The following is a 25716-nucleotide window of genomic DNA, read 5'->3' on the forward strand; positions in this document are numbered from 1 at the left end:
TGAGTGTGGGAGGATCGAGGGACTGAGTGACAGGGGGCAAAGGACTGAGTGAGGGAGGATTGATGGATTGAGTGACTGAAGATCGAGGGACTGAGTGAGGGAGGATCGAGGGACTGAGTGAGGGAGGATTGAGGGACTGAGTGACTGAGGATCAAGAGACTGAGTGAGGGGGGATCAAGGGACTAAGTGATGGAGGATCGAGGGACTGTGACGGAGGGTCGAGGGACTGAGTGATGGAGGATTGAGGGACTGAGTGAGGGAGGATCGAGGGACTGAGTGAGAGGATCGAGAGACTGAGTGAGGGAGGGTCGAGGGACTGAGTGATGGAGGATTGAGGGACTGAGCGAGGGCGGATCAAGGGACTGAGTGAGGGAGGAGCGAGGGACTGAGTGAGGGAGGATTGAGACTGAATGAGGGAGGTTCGAGGGACTGAGTGATGGAGGATCGAGGGACTGAATGAGGGTGGGTCAAGGGACTGAGTGATGGAGGGTCGAGGGACTGAGTGATGGAGGATCGAGGGACTGAGTGAGGGATGGTCGAGGGACTGAGTGAGGGAGGATCAAGGGACTGAGTGAGGGAGGATCGAGGGACTGAATGAGGGAGTGTCATGGGATGGAGTGAGGGAGGATCGAGGGACTGAGTGAGGGAGGGTCGAGGACTGAGTGATGGAGGATCGAGGGACTGAGTGATGGAGGGTTGAGGGACTGAGTGATGGACGGTCGAGTGACTGAGTGAGAGAGGGTCAAGGGAATGAGTGATGGAGGATCGAGGGACTGAGTGAGGGAGGGTCGAGGGACTGAGTGATGGAGGATTGAGGGACTGAGTGAGGGAGGATCGAGGGACTGAATGAGGGAGGGTCGTGGGACTGAGTGAGGGAGGATCAAGGGACTGAGTGAGGGAGGATCAAGGGACTGAATGAGGGAGGGTCGTGGGACAGAGTGAGGGAGGATTGAGGGACTGAGTGAGGGAGGGTCGAGGGACTGAGTGATGGAGGATCGAGGGACTGAGGGAGGGAGGATCGAGGGACTGAGTGAGGGAGGGTCGAGGGACTGAGTGAGGAATGATCGAGGGACTGAGTGAGGGAGGATCGAGACTGAATGAGGGAGGGTCGAGGGACTGAGTGATGGAGAATTGAGGGTCTGAGTGATGGACGGTCGAGTGACTGAGTGAGAGAGGGTCGAGGGAATGAGTGACGGAGGATCGAGGAACAGAGTGAGGGAGGGTCGAGGGACTGAGTGAGGGAGGGACTAGGGACTGAGTGAGGGAGCATCGAGGGACTGAGTGAGGGAGGATCGAGGGACTGAGTGAGGGAGTGACTAGGGACTGAGTGAGGGAGGATCGAGGGACTGAGTGAGGGAGGATCGAGGGACTGAGTGAGGGAGGATCGAGGGACTGAGTGACTGAGGGTCGAGGGACAGAGTGACGGAGAATCGAGGGACTGAGTGAGGATCGAGGGACTGAGTGATGGAGGGTCGAGGGACTGAGTGATGGAGGATCGAGGGGCTGAGTGAGGGAGGATCGAGGGACTGAGTGATGGAGGATCAAGGGACTGAGTGATGGATGATCGACGGACTGAATGATGGAGGATCGAGCAACTGAGGGAGGGAGGATCGAGGGACTGAGTGAGGGAGGATCGAGGGACTGAGTGAAGGAGGATCGAGACTGAATGAGGGAGGATCGAGGGACTGAGTGATGGAGGATCGAGGGACTGAGTGAGGGTGGGTCAAGGGACTGAGTGATGGAGGGTCGAGGGACTCAGTGATGGAGGATCGAGGGACTGAGTGAGGGAGGATCAAGGGAATGAATGAGGGATGGTCAAGGGACTGAGTGAGGGAGGATCGAGGGACTGAGTGAGGGAGGAGCGAGGGACTGAATGAGGGAGGATCAAGGGACTGAGTGAGGGATGGTCGATGGACTGTGACGGAGGATCGAGGGACTGAGTGAGGGATGGTCGATGGACTGTGACGGAGGATCGAGGGACTGTGTGATGGACGGTCGAGGGACTGAGTGAGGAAGGATCGAGGGACTGCGTGTGGGAGGGTCAAGGGACTGAGTGACGGAGGATCGAGGGACTGAGTTACGGAGGGTCGAGGGACTGAGTGATGGACGGTCGAGGGATTGAGTGAGGGAGGGTTGAGGGACTGAGTGACGGAGAATCATGGGACTGAGTGAGGGAGGATCGAGGTACTGAGTGAGGGAGGATCGAGGGACTGAGTGACAGAGGATCGAGGGACTGTGAGGGAGGATCGAGGGACTGAGTGAGGGAGGGTCGAGGGACTGAGTGAGGGAGGATCGAGGGACTGAGTGATGGAGGATCGAGGGACTGAGTGATGGAGGATCGAGGGACAGAGTGAGGGAGGGTTGAGGGACTGTGTGAGGGAGGATCAAGGGACTGAGTGACGGAGGATCGAGGGACTGTGATGGAGGATTGAGGGATTGAATGAGGGAGGGTCGAGGGACTGAATGAGCGAGGGTCAAGGGACTGAGTTTGGGAGGATCGAGGGACTGAGTGAGGGAGGATTGAGGGACTGAGTAAGGGAGGATCGAGGGACTGAGTGATGGAGGGTCGAGGGACTGAGTGAGGGAGGATCGAGGGACTAAGTGAGGGAGGGTTGCGGGACTGAGTGATGAAGGATCGAGGGACTGAGTGAGGGAGGATCGAGCGACTGAGTTATGGATGATCGAGGGACTGAGTGATGGAGGATCAAGGAACTGAGTGAGGGAGGATCAAGGGACTGAATGAGGGAGGATCGAGGGACTGGGTGAGGGAGGGTCGAGGGACTGACTGAGGGAGGATTGAGGGACTGAGTGAGGGAGGATTGAGGGACTGTGTGAGGGAGGACCGGGGGACTGAGTGACTGAGGATCGAGGGACTGAGTGAGGGAGGATCGAGGGACTGAGTGATGGAGGATCGAGGGACTGAGTGAGGGAGGGTCGAGGGACTGAGTGAGGGAGGATCAGGGGATTGAGTGACTGAGGATCGAGGGACTGTGTGAGGGGGGATCGAGGGACTGAGTGATGGAGGATCGAGGGACTGAGTGACAGAGGGTTGAGGGACTGAGTGACGGAGGATCGAGGGACTGAGTGAGGGAGGGTCGAGGGACTGAATGAGGGAGGGTCGAGGGACTGAGTGATGGTGGATCGAGGGACTGAGTGACGGAGGACCGAGATACTGAGTGACGGAGAATTGAGGGACTGAGTGACTGAGGATCGAGGGACTGAGTGAGGGAGGGTCAAGGGACTGAGTGATGGAGGATCGAGGGACTGAGTGTGGGAGGATCGAGGGACTGAGTGATGGAGGATCGAGGGACTGAGTGATGGAGGATCAAGGGACTTTCTGAGGGAGGATCGAGGGACTGAGTGAGGGAGGATCGAGGGACTGAGTGATGGAGGGTCGAGGGACTGAGTGATGGAGGATCGAGGGACTGAGTGAGGGAGGGTCGAGGGACTGAATGAGGGAGGGTCGAGGGACTGAGCGATGGTGGATCGAGGGACTGAGTGATGGAGGGCCGAGGGACTGAGTGAGGGAGGATGGAGGGACTGAGTGATGGAGGGTCAACGGAGTGTGTGAGGGAGGATCGAGGGACTGAGTGATGGAGGATAGAGGGACTGAGTGAGGGAGGGTCGAGGGACTGAGTGAGGGAGTGACTAGGGACTGAGTGAGGGAGGATCGAGCGAATGAGTGACTGAGGGTTGAGGGACTGTGTGGCGGAGGATCGAGGGACTGAGTGAGGGAGGGTCGAGGGACTGAGTGATGGAGGATCGAGGGACTGAGTGAGGGAGGGTCGAGGGACTGAATGAGCGAGGGTCAAGGGACTGAGTTTGGGAGGATCGAGGGACTGAGTGAGGGAGGATTGAGGGACTGAGTAAGGGAGGATCGAGGGACTGAGTGATGGAGGGTCGAGGGACTGAGTGAGGGAGGATCGAGGGACTAAGTGAGGGAGGGTTGCGGGACTGAGTGATGAAGGATCGAGGGACTGAGTGAGGGAGGATCGAGCGACTGAGTTATGGATGATCGAGGGACTGAGTGATGGAGGATCAAGGAACTGAGTGAGGGAGGATCAAGGGACTGAATGAGGGAGGATCGAGGGACTGGGTGAGGGAGGGTCGAGGGACTGACTGAGGGAGGGTCGAGGGACTGAGTGAGGGAGGGTCGAGGGACTGAGTGAGGGAGGGTCGAGGGACTGAGTGAGGGAGGATCGAGGGACTGAGTGAGGGAGGATCGAGGGACTGAGTGAGGGAGGATTGAGGGACTGAGTGAGGGAGGCTTGAGGGACTGAGTGAGGGAGGCTCGAGCGACTGAGTGAGGGAGGATCGAGGGACTGAGTGAGGGAGGATTGAAGGACTGAGTGAGGGAGGCTTGAGGGACTGAGTGAGGGAGGATCGAGGGACTGAGTGAGGGAGTATCGAGGGACTGAGTGACTGAGGGTCGAGGGACTGAGTGACGGCAAATTGAGGGACTGAGTGACTGAGGATCGAGGGACTGAGTAAGGGAGGGTCAAGGGACTGAGTGATGGAGGATCGAGGGACTGAGTGACTGAGGGTCGAGGGACTGAGTGACGGCAAATTGAGGGACTGAGTGACTGAGGATCGAGGGACTGAGTGAGGGAGGCTCGACGGACTGAGTGAGGGAGGATCGAGGGACTGAGTGAGGGAGGATCGAGGGACTCAGTGAGGGAGGCTTGAGGGACTGAGTGAGGGAGGATTGAGGGACTGAGTGAGGGAGGATTGAGGGACTGAGTGAGGGAGGCTTGAGGGACTGAGTGAGGGAGGCTTGAGGGACTGAGTGAGGGAGGATCGAGAGACTGAGTGAGGGAGGATTGAGGGACTGAGTGAGGGAGGATCGAGGGATTGAGTCAGGGAGGATCGAGGGACTGTGTGAGGGAGGATCAAGGGACTGAGTGACGGAGGATCGAGGGACTGTGATGGAGGATTGAGGGATTGAATGAGGGAGGGTCGAGGGACTGAATGAGCGAGGGTCAAGGGACTGAGTTTGGGAGGATCGAGGGACTGAGTGAGGGAGGATTGAGGGACTGAGTAAGGGAGGATCGAGGGACTGAGTGATGGAGGGTCGAGGGACTGAGTGAGGGAGGATCGAGGGACTAAGTGAGGGAGCGTTGCGGGACTGAGTGATGAAGGATCGAGGGACTGAGTGAGGGAGGATCGAGCGACTGAGTTATGGATGATCGAGGGACTGAGTGATGGAGGATCAAGGAACTGAGTGAGGGAGGATCAAGGGACTGAATGAGGGAGGATCGAGGGACTGGGTGAGGGAGGGTCGAGGGACTGACTGAGGGAGGATTGAGGGACTGAGTGAGGGAGGATTGAGGGACTGTGTGAGGGAGGACCGGGGGACTGAGTGACTGAGGATCGAGGGACTGAGTGAGGGAGGATCGAGGGACTGAGTGATGGAGGATCGAGGGACTGAGTGAGGGAGGGTCGAGGGACTGAGTGAGGGAGGATCAGGGGATTGAGTGACTGAGGATCGAGGGACTGTGTGAGGGGGGATCGAGGGACTGAGTGATGGAGGATCGAGGGACTGAGTGACAGAGGGTTGAGGGACTGAGTGACGGAGGATCGAGGGACTGAGTGAGGGAGGGTCGAGGGACTGAATGAGGGAGGGTCGAGGGACTGAGTGATGGTGGATCGAGGGACTGAGTGACGGAGGACCGAGATACTGAGTGACGGAGAATTGAGGGACTGAGTGACTGAGGATCGAGGGACTGAGTGAGGGAGGGTCAAGGGACTGAGTGATGGAGGATCGAGGGACTGAGTGTGGGAGGATCGAGGGACTGAGTGATGGAGGATCGAGGGACTGAGTGATGGAGGATCAAGGGACTTTCTGAGGGAGGATCGAGGGACTGAGTGAGGGAGGATCGAGGGACTGAGTGATGGAGGGTCGAGGGACTGAGTGATGGAGGATCGAGGGACTGAGTGAGGGAGGGTCGAGGGACTGAATGAGGGAGGGTCGAGGGACTGAGCGATGGTGGATCGAGGGACTGAGTAATGGAGGGCCGAGGGACTGAGTGAGGGAGGATGGAGGGACTGAGTGATGGAGGGTCAACGGAGTGTGTGAGGGAGGATCGAGGGACTGAGTGATGGAGGATAGAGGGACTGAGTGAGGGAGGGTCGAGGGACTGAGTGAGGGAGTGACTAGGGACTGAGTGAGGGAGGATCGAGCGAATGAGTGACTGAGGGTTGAGGGACTGTGTGGCGGAGGATCGAGGGACTGAGTGAGGGAGGGTCGAGGGACTGAGTGATGGAGGATCGAGGGACTGAGTGAGGGAGGGTCGAGGGACTGAGTGATGGAGGATCGAGGGACTGAGTGAGGGAGGAACGAGGGACTGAATGAGGGAGGATTGAGGGACTGAGTGAGGGAGTATCGACCGACTGAGTGACTGAGGGTCGAGGGACTGAGTGACGGAGAATTGAGGGACTGAGTGACTGAGGATCGAGGGACTGAATGAGGGAGGATCGAGGGACTGAGTGATAGAGGCTCGAGGGACTTTCTGAGGGAGGATAGAGGGACTGAGTGAGGGAGGATCAAGGGTCTGAGTGAGGGAGGGTCAAGGGACTGAGTGAGGGAGGATCGAGGGACTGAGTGATGGAGGATAGAGGGACTGAGTGAGGGAGGGTCGAGGGACTGAGTGAGGGAGGGTCGAGGGACTGAGTGAGGGAGGGTCGAGGGACTGAGTGAGGGAGGATCGAGGGACTGAGTGAGGGAGGATCGAGGGACTGAGTGAGGGAGGATTGAGGGACTGAGTGAGGGAGGCTTGAGGGACTGAGTGAGGGAGGCTCGAGGGACTGAGTGAGGGAGGATCGAGGGACTGAGTGAGGGAGGATTGAAGGACTGAGTGAGGGAGGCTTGAGGGACTGAGTGAGGGAGGATCGAGGGACTGAGTGAGGGAGTATCGAGGGACTGAGTGACTGAGGGTCGAGGGACTGAGTGACGGCAAATTGAGGGACTGAGTGACTGAGGATCGAGGGACTGAGTAAGGGAGGGTCAAGGGACTGAGTGATGGAGGATCGAGGGACTGAGTGAGGGAGGATCGAGGGACTGAGTGATGGAGGATTGAGGGACTGAGTGAGGGAGGGTCGAGGTACTGAGTGAGGGAGGATCGAGGGACTGAGTGAGGGAGGATCGAGGGACTGAGTGAGGGAGGATCGAGGGACTGAGTGAGGGAGGATTGAGGGACTGAGTGAGGGAGGCTCGACGGACTGAGTGAGGGAGGATCGAGGGACTGAGTGAGGGAGGATCGAGGGACTCAGTGAGGGAGGCTTGAGGGACTGAGTGAGGGAGGATTGAGGGACTGAGTGAGGGAGGATTGAGGGACTGAGTGAGGGAGGCTTGAGGGACTGAGTGAGGGAGGCTTGAGGGACTGAGTGAGGGAGGATCGAGAGACTGAGTGAGGGAGGATTGAGGGACTGAGTGAGGGAGGATCGAGGGATTGAGTCAGGGAGGATCGAGGGACTGAGTCAGGGAGGATTGAGGGACTGAGTGAGGGAGGATTGAGGGACTGAGTGAGGGAGGCTCGAAGGACTGAGTGAGCGTGGTCCGAGGGACTGAGTGGCCTCCTCCTCCTCCTGTGTACACAGAGAATTGTCACTGTCTGAAAGGGCAGTGGAAGCAGATTCAAGGGTAACTTTCAAAAGGGAAATTTATAAATACTGCAGCGGAGTGGATCTAATTGGAGAGCTCCACCAAAGGGCTGGCAGAGCAAACCATGTGATAATAGACCAGATCATCTGTGTTTAAGTGATGTTGGCTGATGGATAAATATTGTCCACAGGACACCGGGGTTGGGGGGAACTTCCCCTCTCTTCCACTACTGGCCATGGGATCTTTTACGTGAACCCGAGCGGGCAGACGGGCTCCTCAGTGTAACGTCTCATCCGAAAGACAGCCCCTCCGACAGTGCAGCACTCCCTCCCTCAGTACTGCCCCTCCGACAGTGCAGCGTTCCCATTGTACTGCCCCTCCGACAGTGCAGAGCTCCCTCACTACTGCCCCTCCGTCAGTGCAGCGCTCCCTCAGTACTGCCCCTCCGACAGTGCAGCGCTCTCTCAGTACTGCCCCTCCGACAGTGCAGAGCTCCCTCACTACTGCCCCTCCGTCAGTGCAGCGCTCCCTCACAACTGCCCCTCCCACAGTGCAGCGCTCCCTCAGTACTGCCCCCGACAGTGCAGTGCTCCCTCAATACTGCCCCTCCGACAGTGCGGCACTCCCTCAATACTGCCCCTCCGACAGTGCAGCGCTCCCTCAGTACTGCCCCTCCGACAGTGCAGCGCTCTCTCAGTACTGCCCCTCCGACAGTGCAGAGCTCCCTCAGTACTGCCCCTCCGACAGTGCAGCGCTCCCTCAGTACTGCCCCTCCGACAGTGCAGCGCTCCCTCAGTACTGCTCCTCCGACAGTGCAGCGCTCCCTCAGTACTGCCCCTCCGACAGTGCGGCACTCCCTCAGTACTGCCCCTCCGACAGTGCAGCGCTCCCTCAGTACTGCCCCCGACAGTGCAGCGCTCCCTCAATACTGCCCCTCCGACAGTGAGGCACTCCCTCAAAACTGCCCCTCCGACAGTGCAGCGCTCCCTCAGTACTGCCCCTCCGACAGTGCGGCGCTCCCTCAGTACTGCCCCTCCGACAGTGCAGCGCTCCCTCAGTACTGCCCCTCCGACATTGCTGTGCTCCCCCAGTACTGCCCCTCCGACAGTGCGGCGTTCCCTCAGTACTGCCCCTCCGACAGTGCAACACTCCCTCTGTACTGCCCCTCCGACAGTGCAGCGCTCCCTCAGTACTGCCCCCGACAGTGCGGCGTTCCCTCAGTACTGCCCCTCCGACAGTGCGGCACTCCCTCAATACTGCCCCTCCGACAGTGCGGCACTCCCTCAATACTGCCCCTCCGACAGTGCGGCGTTCCCTCAGTACTGCCCCTCCGACAGTGCGGCGTTCCCTCAGTACTGCCCCTCCGACAGTGCGGCGCTCCCTCAGTACTGCCCCTCCGACAGTGCAGCGCTCCCTCAGTACTGCCCCTCCGACATTGCTGTGCTCCCTCAGTACTGCCCCTCCGACAGTGCGGCGTTCCCTCAGTACTGCCCCTCCGACAGTGCGGTGCTCCCCCAGTACTGCCCCTCCGACAGTGCGGCACTCCCTCAGTACTGCCCCTCCGACAGTGCGGCGTTCCCTCAGTACTGCCCCTCCGACAGTGCAGCACTCCCTCAGTACTGCCCCTCCGACAGTGCGGCGCTCCCTCAGTACTGCCCCTCCGACAGTGCGGCACTCCCTCAGTACTGCCCCTCCGACAGTGCGGCGTTCCCTCAGTACTGCCCCTCCGACAGTGCGGCGCTCCCTCAGTACTGCCCCTCCGACAGTGCGGTGCTCCCCCAGTACTGCCCCTCCGGCAGTGCAGGGCTCCCTCAGTACTGCCCCTCCGACAGTGCGGCGCTCCCTCAGTACTGCCCCTCCGACAGTGCAGCGCTCCCACAGTACTGCCCCTCCGACAGTGCAGCGCTCCCCCAGTACTGCCCCTCCGACAGTGCAGCACTCTCTCAGTACTGCCCCTCCGACAGTGCAGCACTCCCTCAGTACTGCCCCTCCGACAGTGCGGCGCTCCCTCAGTACTGCCCCTCCGACAGTGCGGCACTCCCTCAGTACTGCCCCTCCGACAGTGCGGCGTTCCCTCAGTACTGCCCCTCCGACAGTGCGGCGCTCCCTCAGTACTGCCCCTCCGACAGTGCGGTGCTCCCCCAGTACTGCCCCTCCGGCAGTGCAGGGCTCCCTCAGTACTGCCCCTCCGACAGTGCGGCGCTCCCTCAGTACTGCCCCTCCGACAGTGCAGCGCTCCCACAGTACTGCCCCTCCGACAGTGCAGCGCTCCCCCAGTACTGCCCCTCCGACAGTGCAGCACTCTCTCAGTACTGCCCCTCCGACAGTGCAGCACTCCCTCAGTACTGCCCCTCCGACAGTGCGGCGTTCCCTCAGTACTGCCCCTCCGACAGTGCGCCGCTCCCTCAGTACTGGGCAACAGGGTAGTGTCGGCCTGGGATAATGGGGCTCAAGTCTCTGGAGTGGGGCTAAAACCCACGATGCTCTGACTTAGGCTACAGAGAGAGAGAGAGAGAGTGCTACCCACTGAGCCAGGGCCCAGGCTCAGGCAGGATCCACCGAACCATGGAGCTCGGCAGAAACAACAACAGCAGCTTGCATTTAGATAGCGCCTTTAACATAGTAAAACCTCACAAGGTGTGTCACAACAGCATAACTCAGGCAAAAATTGACACCGAGCCACAGGAGCAGTTATCAGGCGAGGTGACCTAAAGCTTGGTCAAAGAGGTAGGATTTTAAGGAGCGTCTTAAAGGAAGAGAGAGAGAGACGGAGATGTCTAGATAGGGAAGGCCAGAGTTTAGGGTCTAGGCCGCTGAAGGCACGGCCGCCAATGGTTCAGCGATGAAAATCAAGGCAGATTATTATCTGAATGGCAATAGATTGGGAGAAGGGGAAGTGCAACCAGACCTGGGTGTCCTTGTGCACCAGTCACTGAAGGTAAGCATGCAGGTGCAGCAGGCGGTTAAGAAGGCAAATGGTATGTTGGCCTTCGTAGCGAGAGGGTTCGAGTACAGGAACAAGGATGTCTTGCTGCAGTTGTACAGGGCCTTGGTGAGACCACACCTTGAGTATTGTGTGCAGTTTTGGTCACCTTATCTGAGGAAGGATGTTCTTGCCATGGAGGGAGTGCAGCGAAGATTCACCAGGCTGATACCTGGGATGGCAGGAATGACGTATGAGGAGAGATTGGGACGATTGGGTTTATACTCGCTGGAGTTTAGAAGAATGAGAGGGGATCTCATTGAAACTTATAAAATTCTGACAGGACTGGACAGACTAGATGCAGGAAGGATGTTCCCGATGGTCGGGGAGTCCAGAACCAGGGGTCACAGTCTAAGGATAAGGGGTAAGCCTTTTAGGACAGAAATGAGGAGGAATTTCTTCATCCAGAGAGTGGTGAACCTGTGGAATTCTCTACCACAGAAGGCAGTAGAAGCCAATACATTAAATATATTCAAGAAGGAGTTGGATATATTTCTTAAGGCTAAAGGGATCAAGAGATATGGGGAGAAGTCAGGGACAGGGTACTGAGTTTGGATGATCAGCCATGATCGCATTGAATGGCGGAGCAGGCTCGAGGGGCCGAATGGCCGACTCCTGCTCCTATCTTCTATGTTTCTATGTTTATGGGATGCGCGAGAGCCAGACTTGAAAGAGCGCCGAGGTCTTGGAGGATTCCAGTGGCAGGAGGAGGTTACAGAGGTAGGGAGGGGGGGCAGTAATCGGCATAGAAAGAGTAACGGAAAGGTCAAGCGAGATGGAGGAGAGAGTTACGGTCGGTTGTGTATCGGAGCTTCCAGCCTCGGCTGTCCCCTGAGTCGTCCGTGTGGAAGAGAATGTCGACGGCGTTACTCCGTGTGTCGATCGGCCCCGGTTTCTTGCTCCCGCACAAGGGACCTTTGACGATGTCATTGTATTCGATCTGAAACCAATGGGGAAATGACAGAGATGTCATTGATCCATGACTCACAAACGGTCAACACTCCAAATCCAACCTCAGGACACCTGAAATTTCCAACGAGATACAGAGTAAAGCTCCCTCTACACCGTCCCATCAAACACTCCCAGGGCAGGTACAGCCCGGGTTAGATACAGAGTAAAGCTCCCTCTACACTGTCCCATCAAACACTCCCAGGGCAGGTACAGCACGGGTTAGATACAGAGTAAAGCTCCCTCTACACTGTCCCATCAAACACTCCCAGGGCAGGTACAGCACGGGTTAGATACAGAGTAAAGCTCCCTCTACACTGTCCCATCAAACACTCCTAGGGCAGGTACAGCACGGGTTAGATACAGAGTAACGCTCCCTCTACACTGTCCCATCAAACACTCCCAGGGCAGGTACAGCATGGGTTAGATACAGAGTAAATCTCCCTCTACACTGCCCATCAAACAGTCCCAGGGCAGGTACAGCACGGGTTAGATACAGAGTAAAGCTCCCTCTACACTGTCCCATCAAACACTCCCAGGGCAGGTACAGCACGGGTTAGATACAGAGTAAAGCTCCCTCTACACTGTCCCATCAAACACTCCCAGGCCAGGTACAGCACAGGTTAGATACAGAGTAAAGCTCCCTCTACACTGTCTCATCAAACACTCCCAGGGCAGGTACAGCATGGGTTAGATACAGAGTAAAGCTCGCTCTACACTGTCCCATCAAACACTCCAGGGCAGGTACAGCACGGGTTAGATACAGAGTAAAGCACCCTCTACACTGTCCCATCAAACACTCCCAGGGCAGGTACAGCACGGAGTTAGATACAGAGTAAAGCTCCCTCTACACTGTCCAGTCAAACACTCCCAGGGCAGGTACAGCATGGGTTAGATACAGAGTAAAGCTGCCTATACACTGTCCCATCAAACACTCCCAGGGCAGGTACAGCACGGGTTAGATACAGAGTAAAGCTCCCTCTACACTGTCCCATCAAACACTCCCAGGGCAGGTACAGCATGGGTTAGATACAGAGTAAAGCTCCCTCTACACTGTCCCATCAAACACTCCCAGGGCAGGTACAGCATGGGTTAGATATAGAGTGAAGCTCCCTCTACACTGCCCCATCAAACACTCCCAGGCCAGGTACAGCACGAGTTAGATACAGAGTAAAGCTCCCTCTACACTGTCCCATCAAACACTCCCAGGGCAGGTACAGCACGGGTTAGATACAGAGTAAAGCTCCCTCTACACTGTCCCATCAAACACTCCCAGGGCAGGTACAGCACGGGCTAGATACAGAGTAAAGCTCCCTCTACACTGTCCCATCAAACACTCCCAGGGCAGGTACAGCACGGGTTAGATACAGAGTAAAGCTCCCTCTACACTGTCCCATCAAACACTCCTAGGGCAGGTACAGCATGGGTTAGATACAGAGTAAAGCTCCCTCTACACTGTCCCATCAAACAGTCCCAGGGCAGGTACAGCACGGGTTAGATACAGAGTAAAGCTCCCTCTACACTGTCCCATCAAACACTCCCAGGGCAGGTACAGCACGGGTTAGATACAGAGTAAAGCTCCCTCTACACTGTCCCATCAAACACTCCCAGGGCAGGTACAGCACAGGTTAGATACAGAGTAAAGCTCCCTCTACATTGTCTCATCAAACACTCCCAGGGCAGGTACAGCATGGGTTAGATACAGAGTAAAGCTCGCTCTACACTGTCCCATCAAACACGCCAGGGCAGGTACAGCACGGGTTAGATACAGAGTAAAGCTCCCTCTACACTGTCCCATCAAACACTCCCAGGGCAGGTACAGCACGGGTTAGATACAGAGTAAAGCTCCCTCTACACTGTCCCATCAAACACTCCCAGGGCAGGTACAGCACGGGTTAGATACACAGTAAAGCTCCCTCTACACTGTCCCATCAAACTCTCCCAGGGCAGGTACAGCACGGGTTAGATACAGAGTAAAGCTCCCTCTACACTGTCCCATCAAACACTCCCAGGGCAGGTACAGCACGGGGTTAGATACAGAGTAAAGCTCCCTCTACCACACCGGGCAAGATCAGGCTGACACAACCCAGGCCGGGGATGGTGCCTGGGCCTTGCCTGCTCTGTACAGAAGCTGCTGGTGGGAGGGACAGGGGCCCGCTTGTCCTGGGAGTCAAGCGAGCCTGGGCCGCGGTCGGACGGACTGGACATGTTGCGGGCATTCTCACCATCAGGTCGTCGTACGGACACGGGACCTCATCGTGGGAGTCGATCTCAAACAGGTCCATGAACTCCATGCTGATGACAAAGCCTTGTTCCACTCGGATACTGTAGTTGCAGCTGAGGTTAGGAGGATAAGGCCTGGGATACTCCGGGCTCTTCACGTGCCCTGAAATCTGGTTGAAAAATTCCTGGCACCCAACTGAGAAACGGAAATGAAGAGAGGCAGAGGCGTCAACTCACATCGAACTTCCACCAGCTCGCTCACCAAGGCAATGCTCAGAGAGTAAAACGGGAATGGGAGATGAATCACAGGATTAGGCCCCAGCTGAAGTATTGTGTCCATTTCCCCAGGCAACACACTTTAGGAAACATGTCAAGGCCTTCGAGAGGGTTGCAGAGGAGATTTACCAGAATGGTACCAGGGATGTGGGACTACAGTTACGTGGAGCGACTGGAGAAGCTGGGATTGTTCTCCTTAGAGCAGAGAAGGTTAAGGGGAGATTGACCAGAATGGTACCAGGGATGAGGGACTTCAGTTATGTGGAGAGACTGGAGAAGCTGGGGTTGTTCTCCTTAGAGCAGAGAAGGTTAAGGGGAGATTGACCAGAATGGTACCAGGGATGAGGGACTTCAGTGATGTGGAGAGAATGGAGAAGCTGGGGTTGTTCTCCTTAGAGCAGAGAAGGTTAAGGGGAGATTGACCAGAATGGGGCCAGGGATGAGGGACTTCAGTGATGTGGAGCGACTGGAGAAGCTGGGGTTGTTCTCCTTAGAGCAGAGAAGGTTAAGGGGAGATTGACCAGAATGGTACCAGGGATGAGGGACTTCAGTGATGTGGATAGACTGGAGATGCTGGGATTGTTCTCCTTAGAGCAGAGAAGGTTAAGTGGAGATTGACCAGACTGGTACCAGGGATGAGCGATGTCAGTTATGTGGAGAGACTGGAGAAGCTGGGATTGTTCTCCTTAGAGCAGAGAAGGTTAAGGGGAGATTGACCAGAATGGTACCAGGGATGAGGGACTTCAGTGATGTGGAGAGACTGGAGAAGCTGGGATTGTTCTCCTAAGAGCAGAAAAGGTTAAGGGGAGATTTACCAGAATGGTACCAGGGATGAGGGACTTCAGTTACGTGGAGAGACTTGAGAAGCTGGGGTTGTTCTCCTTAGAGCAGAGAAGGTTAAGGGGAGATTGACCAGAATGGTACCAGGGATGAGGGACTTCAGTGATGTGGATAGACTGGAGATGCTGGGATTGTTCTCCTTAGAGCAGAGAAGGTTAAGGGGAGATTTACCAGAATGCTACCAGGGGATGAGGGACTTCAGTTATGTGGAGAGACTGGAGAAGCTGGGGTTGTTCTCCTTAGAGCAGAGAAGGTTAAGGGGAGATTTACCAGAATGATACCAGGGATGAGGGACTTCAGTTACATGGAGAGACTGGAGAAGCTGGGATTGTTCTCCTTAGAGCAGAGAAGGTTAAGGGGAGATTGACCAGAATGGTACCAGGGGATGAGGGACTTCAGTGATGTGGAGAGACTGGAGAAGCTGGGATTGTTCTCCTTCGAGCAGAGAAGGTTAAGGGGAGATTGACCAGAATGGTACCAGGGATGAGGGACTTCAGTTATGTGGAGAGACTGGAGAAGCTGGGATTGTTCTCCTTAGAGCATAGAAGGTTAAGGGGAGATTGACCAGAATGGTACCAGGGATGAGGGACTTCAGTGATGTGGAGAGACTGGAGAAGCTGGGATTGTTCTCCTTAGTGCAGAGAAGGTTAAGGGGAGATTGACCAGAATGGGGCCAGGGATGAGGGACTTCAGTGATGTGGAGCGACTGGAGAAGCTGGGGTTCTTCTCCTTAGAGCACAGAAGTTTAAGGGGAGATTGACCAGAATGGTACCAGGGATGAGGGCCTTCAGTTACGTGGATAGACTGGAGAAGCTGGGGTTGTTCTCCTTAGAGCAGAGAAGGTTAAGTGGAGATTGACCAGAATGGTACCAGGGATGAGGGATGTCAGTGATGTGGAGAGACTGGAGAAGCTGGGATTGTTCTCCTTAGAGCAGAGAAGGTTAAGGGGAGATTGACCAGAATGGTACCAGGGATGAGGGACTTCAGTGATGTGGAGAGACTGGAGAAGCTGGGATTGTTCTCCTTAGAGCAGAGAAGGTTAAGGGGAGATTGACCAGAATGGTACCAGGGATGAGGGACTTCAGTGATGTGGATAGACTGGAGAATCTGGGATTGTTCTCCTTAGAGCAGAGAAGGTTAAGGGGAGATTGACCAGAATGGTACCAGGGATAAGCGACTTCAGTGATGTGGAGAGACTGGAGAAGTTGGGATTGTTTTCCTTAGAGCAGAGAAGGTTAAGGGGAGATTGACCAGAATGGTACCAGGGATGAGGGACTTCCGTGATGTGGATAGACAGGAGAAGCTGGGATTGTTCTCCTTAGAGCAGAGAAGGTTAAGGGGAGATTAACCAGAATGGTACCAGGGATGAGGGACTTCAGTTATGTGGAGAGACTGGAGAAGCTGGGGTTGTTCTCCTTAGAGCAGAGAAGGTTAAGGGGAGATTGACCAGAATGGTACCAGGGATGAGGGACTTCAGTTATGTGGAGAGACTGGAGAAGCTGGGATTGTTCTCCTTAGAGCAGAGAAGGTTAAGGGGAGATTGACCAGAATGGTACCAGGGATGAGGGACTTCAGTTATGTGGAGAGACTGGAGAAGCTGGGATTGTTCTCCTTAGAGCAGAGAAGGTTAAGGGGAGATTGACCAGAATGGTACCAGGGATGAGGGACTTCAGTTACGTGGAGAGACTGGAGAAGCTGGGATTGTTCCCCTCCGAGCAGAGAAGTTTAAGGGGAGATTGACCAGAATGGTACCAGGGGATGAGGGACTTCAGTGATGTGGAGAGACTGGAGAAGCTGGGATTGTTCTCCTTAGAGCAGAGAAGGTTAAGGGGAGATTGACCAGAATGGTACCAGGGATGAGGGACTTCAGTTATGTGGAGAGACTGGAGAAGCTGGGATTGTTCTCCTTAGAGCAGAGAAGGTTAAGAGAAGATTTACCTGAATGGTACCAGGGATGATGGACTTCAGTTATGTGGAGAGACTGGAGAAGCTGGGATTGTTCTCCTTAGAGCAGAGAAGGTTAAGGGGAGATTGACCAGAATGGGGCCAGGGATGAGGGACTTCAGTGATGTGGAGCGACTGGAGAAGCTGGGGTTGTTCTCCTTAGAGCAGAGAAGTTTAAGGGGAGATTGACCAGAATGGTACCAGGGATGAGGGACTTCAGTGATGTGGAGAGACTGGAGAAGCTGGGATTGTTCTCCTTAGAGCAGAGAAGGTTAAGGGGAGATTGACCAGAATGGTACCAGGGATGAGGGACTTCAGTTATGTGGAGAGACTGGAGAAGCTGGGATTGTTCTCCTTAGAGCAGAGAAGGTTAAGAGGAGATTTACCTGAATGGTACCAGGGATGAGGGACTTCAGTTATGTGGAGAGACTGGAGAAGCTGGGATTGTTCTCCTTAGAGCAGAGAAGTTTAAGGGGAGATTGACCAGAATGGTACCAGGGATAAGGGACTTCAGTGATGTGGAGAGACTGGAGAAGTTGGGATTGTTTTCCTTAGAGCAGAGAACGTTAAGTGGAGATTGACCAGAATGCTACTAGGGATGATGGACTTCAGTTATGTGGAGAGACTGGAGAAGCTGGGATTGTTCTCCTTAGAGCAGAGAAGGTTAAGGGGAGATTGACCAGAATGGTACCAGGGGATGAGGGACTTCAGTTATGCAGAGAGACTGAAGAAGCTGGGATTGTTCTCCTTAGAGCAGAGAAGGTTAAGGGGAGATTGACCAGAATGGTACCAGGGATAAGGGACTTCAGTGATGTGGAGAGACTGGAGAAGTTGGGATTGTTTTCCTTAGAGCAGAGAACGTTAAGTGGAGATTGACCAGAATGCTACTAGGGATGATGGACTTCAGTTATGTGGAGAGACTGGAGAAGCTGGGATTGTTCTCCTTAGAGCAGAGAAGGTTAAGGGGAGATTAACCAGAATGTTACCAGGGATGAGGGACTTCAGTTATGTGGAGAGACTGGAGAAGCTGGGGTTGTTCTCCTTAGAGCAGAGAAGGTTAAGGGGAGATTGACCAGAATGGTACCAGGGATGAGGGACTTCAGTTATGTGGAGAGACTGGAGAAGCTGGGATTGTTCTCCTTAGAGCAGAGAAGGTTAAGGGGAGATTGACCAGAATGGTACCAGGGATGAGGGGCTTCAGTTCTGTGAAGAGACTGGAGAAGCTGGGATTGTTCCCCTTAGAGCAGACAAGGTTAAGGGGAGATTTACCAGAATGATACCAGAGATGAGAGACTTCAGTTATGTGGAGAGACTGGAGAAGCTGGGATTGTTCTCCTTAGAGCAGAGAAGGTTAAGGGGAGATTGACCTGACTGGTACCAGGGATGAGAGACTTCAGTTATGTGGAGAGACTGGAGAAGCTGGGATTGTTCTCCTTAGAGCAGAGAAGGTTAAGGGGAGATTTACCAGAATGATACCAGGGATGAGAGACTTCAGTTATGTGGAGAGACTGGAGAAGCTGGGATTGTTCTCCTTAGAGCAGAGAAGGTTAAGGGGAGATTTACCAGAATGATACCAGGGATGAGGGACTTCAGTTACGTGGAGAGACTGGAGAAGCTGGGATTGTTCTCCTTAGAGCAGAGAAGGTTAAGGGGAGATTTACCAGAATGATACCAGGGATGAGGGACTTCAGTTACGTGGAGAAACTGGAGAAGCTGGGATTGTTCTCCTCAGAGCAGAGAAGGTTAAGGGGAGATTGACCAGAATGGTACCAGGGGATGAGGGACTTCAGTGATGTGGAGAGACTGGAGAAGCTGGGATTGTTCTCCTTAGAGCAGAGAAGGTTAAGGGGAGATTGACCAGAATGGTACCAGGGGATGAGGGACTTCAGTTATGTGGAGAGACTGGAGAAGCTGGGATTGTTCTCCTTAGAGCAGAGAAGGTTAAGGGGAGATTGACCAGAATGATACCAGGGATGAGGGACTTCAGTTATGTGGAGAGACTGGAGAAGCTGGGATTGTTCTCCTTAGAGCAGAGAAGGTTGAGGGGAGATTGACTAGAATGGTACCAGGGATGAGGGACTTCAGTGATGTGGAGAGACTGGAGAAGCTGGGATTGTTCTCCTTAGAGCAGAGAAGGTTAAGGGGAGATTGACCAGAATGATACCAGGGATGAGGGACTTCAGTGATGTGGAGAGACTGGAGAAGCTGGGATTGTTCTCCTTAGAGCAGAGAAGGTTAAGGGGAGATTGACCAGACTGGTACCAGGGGATGAGGGACTTCAGTAATGCGGAGAGACTGGAGAAGCTGGGATTGTTCTCCTTAGAGCAGAGAAGGTTAAGGGGAGATTAACCAGAATGGTACCAGGGGATGAGGGACTTCAGTGATGTGGAGAGACTGGAGGAGCTGGGATTTTTCTCCTTAGAGCAGAGAAGGTTAAGGGGAGATTGACCAGAATGGTACCAGGGATGAGGGACTTCAGTGATGTGGAGAGACTGGAGAAGCTGGGATTGTTCTCCTTAGAGCAGAGAAGGTTAAGGGGAGATTGACCAGAATGGTACCGGGGATGAGGGACTTCAGTGATGTGGAGAGACTGGAGAAGCTGGGGTTGTTCTCCTTAGAGCAGAGAAGGTTAAGGGGAGATTGACCAGAATGGTACCAGGGATGAGGGACTTCAGTGATGTGGAGAGACTGGAGAAGCTGGGATTGTTCTCCTTAGAGCAGAGAAGGTTAAGGGGAGATTGACCAGAATGGTACCGGGGATGAGGGACTTCAGTGATGTGGAGAGACTGGAGAAGCTGGGGTTGTTCTCCTTAGAGCAGAGAAGGTTAAGGGGAGATTGACCAGAATGGTACCAGGGATGAGGGACTTCAGTGATGTGGAGAGACTGGAGAAGCTGGGATTGTTCTCCTTAGAGCAGAGAAGGTTAAGGGGAGATTGACCAGAATGGTACCAGGGATGAGGGACTTCAGTTATGTGGAGCGACTGGAGAAGCTGGGGTTGTTCTCCTTCGAGCAGAGAAGGTTAAGGGGAGATTTAATGGAGGCGTTCAAAATGAGTTGGGGTTTTGATAGAGTAAATAAGGAGAAACTGTTTCCACTGCTCTGTGGGTCGAGAACCAGAGGACACAGATTAAAATAATTGGCAATTAGCCAGAGGGGGCGATGAGGAGAATTGTTTTTGCACAGCGAGTTTTATAATCTGGGATACACTTCCTGAAAGGGTGGTGGAAACGCATTCAATAATAACTTTCAAAAGGGAATTGGATAAATACGTGAAGGGGAAAAATTTCCAGGGCTCTGGGGAAAGAGCAGCGGGGTGGGATTATTTGGACAGCTCCACCAAAGACAGACGTGATGGGCTGAATGGCCTCCTTCTGTGCTGTATTGTTCTGTGAGGATGTGTTGGGGAAAAGGAACTGGTGTGAGAGACACGGTCAATCTTATGGAGCAATTCAACTTCTCTCTATCTGTTGTCAACAAGTAGACGTGTCATTAACTCTAGACCTATAGCATGCAGAGCTAGTGAAATCTATCTCTCCCCACTCTCTCTCTGTGTGTGTCTCTCTTCTCTCTCTCTCTCGCTGTTTCTCTCTCTCTCTCTCTGTCTCTCTATGTCTCTCTCTCGCTGTCTCTCTCTCTCTCTCTGTCTCTCTCTCACTCTGTCTCTCTCTCTGTATCTCTGTCTCTCTCTCTCTCTCTCTGTCGCTCTCTCTGTCTCTCTCTCTCTCTCTGTCTCTCTCTCTGTCTCTCTCTCTCTGTCTCTCTCTGTCTCTCTCTCTCTCTCTCTCTGTCTCTCTCTGTCTCTCTCTCTGTCTCTCTCTCTCTGTCTCTCTCTCTCTGTCTCTCTCTCTCTCTCTGTCTCTCTCTCTGTCTCTCTCTGTCTCTCTCTCTCTCTCACTCTCTCTCTCTCCCTTTCTCTCTCTCTCTGTCGCTCTCTCTCTCACTCTGTCTCTCTCTCTGTCTCTCTCTCTCTCTCTCTCTCCCTTTCTCTCTCTCTCTGTCGCTCTCTCTCTCACTTTGTCTCTCTCTCTCTCTCTCTGTCTCTCTCTCTCTCTCTGTCTCTCTCTGCCTCTCTCTCTCTCTGTCTCTCTCTCTCTCTCTCTGTCTCTCTCTCTCTCTCTGTCTCTCTCTCTGTATCTCTCTCTCTCTCAGTTCAGTTCAGTTCAGTTCAAATGCTTTATTGGCATGAAAGTTTACAGAGAACCATATTGCCAAAGCTTACATAGCAAAAAGGTACAGTTTTACAACATTCTGTAGGTGTCAATGTTGGGTACATACAATATTACTTTTAAACAATATTAATTTTAAACAGTCTTACTTTTAAACAGTCCTCAGGTTGTGACATGTTGTTACATATTTGGCCCCAAGGTATGGTCTGTCTCCTTCTCCTGGGACTAATCTCAATTTTGACAGATCATCCAATTCCTTGAAATCTGGGGTTGTTTGGCTTAGCTTGTTGAATAATATGTTTCTTGATGTGTTGAATTTTTCGCATTTTAGGAGGAAATGCATTTCTGTTTCAACCTCGCCAGCCAGACATTGATCGCATATTCTATTCTCTCTAGGCTGCCAGGATTTCTTGTATCTGCCTTTTTCAATTTCCAGTTGGTGGTCGCTTAGTCTGTACCTGGTGAGGGTCTGTCTCTGTTTTGTGTCTCTGATGGTCGTGAGGTAGTCTGCCAGTTTATATTCTCTTTTTAGGGCCCGGTAACATTCTAATCTGCTTTGGCTTTCGGTTATTTTGTTCCAATGTTCCAGGTAGGTTTCTTTGCATTTTTTAATGATTTGGTTCACTCGGATTGGTGTTTGGACGGCTGTGTTGGTCTGGGGCTGGTCAGGGTCCGGCTGAGTACTTAGTTTCAGTAGCAGCTGACTCAGGGGACTCTTTTCTGGGTTTAGCTCTTGGGTCTGAAAGGCTTTGAAATGAAGGGTGTCTGGGGAGCTAGATTTGAGGTGATTTAGGAAGTTTAGTGCTCGTTTTTGGATGTTTATTATCAGTGGGTATCTGCCTAGTTCGGCTCTGCATGCATTTGTTGGCGTTTTTCTTTGGGTGCGAAGGATGCTTCGGCAGAATTCTGCATGTAGGGCTTCTATTGTGTGTTTTTCCCATTTAGTGTAGCTTTGGTGATTTAGCGGGCCCCATACTTCACTACCGTACAGTGCAATGGGCAGGATTATGCTGTCAAATATTTTGAGCCAGATTTTGATTGGGATTTGGATGTTGTAGAATTTTCTTTTTATTGCATATAGGGCTCTTCGGGCTTTTTCTTTTAGTGCATTCACTGCTATGCTGAAGCTCCCTGATGCTGTAATAGTTAGACCAAGGTAGGTGTAGCTCATAGTGTGTCCTATAGTGGTATCACTGAGGGTAAACTGGTATTTGTTTTCCTGACATCTGGGTCTTTTCTGAAAAATCTCTCTCTCTCTGTCTCTCTCTGTCTCTCTCTCTCTCTCTCTGTCTCTCTCTGTCTCTCTCTCTCTCTCTCTGTCTCTCTCTCTGTCTCTCTCTCTCTCTGTCTCTCTCTGTCTCTCTCTCACTCTCTCTCTCTCTCTGTCACCTTTACAGCTTTTCCCATCATCTTGCAGTTGGTATCCATGACGACAGGAGCAGATGTAGCTGCCGAGAGAGTTGTGACAGAGTTGGTCACAGAGCGGAGCCTCCTCATCCTGCGGTTCGCATTCATCGACATCTGGAAAACACAACCCCGACTGTTCACTGAGGTCAAACACTCCCAGGGCAGGTACAGCATGGGTTAGATACAGAGTAAAGCTCCCTCTACACTGTCCCATCAAACACTCCCAGGACAGGTACAACACGGGTTAGATACAGAGTAAAGCTCCCTCTACACTGTCCCATCAAACACTCCCAGGGCAGGTACAGCACGGGTTAGATACAGAGTAAAGCTCCCTCTACACTGTCCCATCAAACACTCCCAGGGCAGGTACTGCATGGGTCAGATACTGAGTAAAGCTCCCTCTACACTGTCCCATCAAACACTCCCAGGGCAGGTACAGCACGGGTTAGATACAGAGTAAAGCTCCCTCTACACTGTCCCATGAAACACTCCCAGGGCAGGTACAGCACGGGTTAGATACAGAGTAAAGCTCCCTCTACACTGTCCCATCAAACACTCCCAGGGCAGGTACAGCACGGGTTAGATACAGAGTAAAGCTCCCTCTACACTGTCCCATCAAACACTCCCAGGGCAGGTACAGCACGGGTTAGATACAGAGTAAAGCTCCCTCTACACTGTCCCATCAAACACTCCCAGGGCAGGTACAGCACGGGTTAGATACAGAGTAAAGCTCCCTCTACACTGTCCCATCAAACACTCCCAGGGCAGGTACAGCACGGGTTAGATACAGAGTAAAGCTCCCTCTACACTGTCCCATCAAACACTCCCAGGGCAGGTACAGCACGGGTTAGATACAGAGTAAAGCTCTCTCTGCACTGTCCCATCAAACACTCCCAGGGCAGGTACAGCACGGGTTAGATACAGAGTAAAGCTCCCTCTACACTGTCCCATCAAACACTCCCAGGGCAGGTACAGCACGGGTTAGATACAGAGTAAAGCTCCCTCTACAGTGTCCCATCAAACACTTCCAGGGCAGGTACAGCATGGGTTAGATACAGAGTAAAGCTCCCTCTACACTGTCCCATCAAACATTCCCAGGGCAGGTACAGCACGGGTTAGATACAGAGTAAAGCTCCCTCTACACTGTCCCATCAAACACTCCCAGGGCAGGTACAACACGGGTTAGATACAGAGTAAAGCTCCCTCTACACTGTCCCATCAAACACTCCCAGGACAGGTACAGCACGGGTTAGATACAGAGTAAAGCTCCCTCTACACTGTCCCATCAAACACTCCCAGGGCAGGTACTGCATGGGTCAGATACAGAGTAAAGCTCCCTCTACACTGTCCCATCAAACACTCCCAGGGCAGGTACAGCACGGGTTAGATACAGAGTAAAGCTCCCTCTACACTGTCCCATGAAACACTCCCAGGGCAGGTACAGCACGGGTTAGATACAGAGTAAAGCTCCCTCTACACTGTCCCATCAAACAATCCCAGGGCAGGTACAGCACGGGTTAGATACAGAGTAAAGCTCCCTCTACACTGTCCCATCAAACACTCCCAGGGCAGGTACAGCACGGGTAAGATACAGAGTAAAGCTCCCTCTACACTGTCCCATCAAACACTCCCAGGGCAGGTACAGCACGGGTTAGATACAGAGTAAAGCTCCCTCTACACTGTCCCATCAAACACTCCCAGGGCAGGTACAGCACGGGTTAGATACAGAGTAAAGCTCCCTCTACACTGTCCCATCAAACACTCCCAGGGCAGGTACAGCACGGGTTAGATACAGAGTAAAGCTCCCTCTACACTGTCCCATCAAACACTCCCAGGGCAGGTACAGCACGGGTTAGATACAGAGTAAAGCTCCCTCTACACTGTCCCATCAAACACTCCCAGGGCAGGTACAGCACGGGTTAGATACAGAGTAAAGCTCCCTCTACACTGTCCCATCAAACACTCCCAGGGCAGGTACAGCACGGGTTAGATACAGAGTAAAGCTACCTCTACACTGTCCCATCAAACACTCCCAGGGCAGGTACAGCACGGGTTAGATATAGAGTAAAGCTCCCTCTACACTGTCCCATCAAACACTCCCAGGGCAGGTACAGCACAGGTTAGATACAGAGTAAAGCTCCCCCTACACAGTCCCATCAAACACTCCCAGGGCAGGTACAGCACGGGGTTAGATACAGAGTAAAGCTCCCTCTACACAGTCCCATCAAACAATCCCAGGGCAGGTACAGCCCGGGTTAGATAGAGAGTAAAGCTCCCTCTACACTGTCCCATCAAACACTCCCAGGGCAGGTACAGCACGGGTTAGATACAGAGTAAAGCTCCCTCTACACTGTCCCATCAAACACTCCCAGGGCAGGTACAGCACGGGTTAGATACAGAGTAAAGCTCATTCTACACTGTCCCATCAAACACTCCCAGGGCAGGTACAGCACGGAGTTAGATACAGAGTAAAGCTCCCTCTACACTGTCCCAACAAACACTCCCAGGGCAGGTACAGCACGGGTTAGATACAGAGTAAAGCTCCCTCTACACTGTCCCAACAAACAATCCCAGGACAGGTACAGCACGGGTTAGATACAGAGTAAAGCTCCCCCTACACTGTCCCATCAAACACTCCCAGGGCAGGGACAGCACGGGTTAGATACAGAGTAAAGCTCCCTCTACACCGTCGCATCAAACACTCCCAGGGCAGGTACAGCACGGGTTAGATACAGAGTAAAGCTCCCTCTACACTGTCCTATCAAACACTCCCAGGGCAGGTACAGCACGGGTTAGATACAGAGTAAAGCTAGCTCTAAACTGTCCCATCAAACACTCCCAGGGCAGGGACAGCACGGGTTAGATACAGAGTAAAGCTCCCTCTACACCGTCGCATCAAACACTCCCAGGGCAGGTACAGCACGGGTTAGATACAGAGTAAAGCTCCCTCTACACTGTCCCATCAAACACTCCCAGGGCAGGTACAGCATGGGTTAGATACAGAGTAAAGCTCCCTCTAAACTGTCCCATCAAACACTCCCAGGGCAGGGACAGCACGGGTTAGATACAGAGTAAAGCTCCCTCTACACCGTCGCATCAAACACTCCCAGGGCAGGTACAGCACGGGTTAGATACAGAGTAAAGCTCCCTCTACACTGTCCTATCAAACACTCCCAGGGCAGGTACAGCACGGGTTAGATGCAGAGTAAAGCTCCCTCTACACTGTCCCATCAAACACTCCCAGGGCAGGTACAGCACGGGTTAGATACAGAGTAAAGCTCCCTCTACACTGTCCTATCAAACACTCCCAGGGCAGGTACAGCACGG

The 25716-nt window shown here is 53.6% G+C and overlaps 1 protein-coding gene across 1 annotated transcript in view; it reads right to left on the reverse strand.

The window, feature by feature from the left end:
* The window catches only part of LOC147091220 (complement C1r-A subcomponent-like), a 76132-nt gene that overhangs the window by 32202 nt on the left and 18214 nt on the right, over positions 1-25716 (reverse strand). The window contains exons 4-6 of the mRNA XM_085976484.1: positions 22372-22503; positions 13757-13950; positions 11376-11523 (exon numbers count right to left, since the gene is read on the reverse strand). Coding sequence (XP_085832610.1) covers positions 11376-11523; positions 13757-13950; positions 22372-22503 — 474 coding nt within the window. The remainder of the gene's footprint in view (positions 1-11375; positions 11524-13756; positions 13951-22371; positions 22504-25716) is intronic.

This window comes from Somniosus microcephalus, unplaced genomic scaffold (assembly GCF_052327205.1).
Source record: "Somniosus microcephalus isolate GS21.2 unplaced genomic scaffold, FLI_Smic_1.0 unresolved_chr3, whole genome shotgun sequence".
Taxonomy (NCBI): Eukaryota; Metazoa; Chordata; class Chondrichthyes; order Squaliformes; family Somniosidae; genus Somniosus; species Somniosus microcephalus.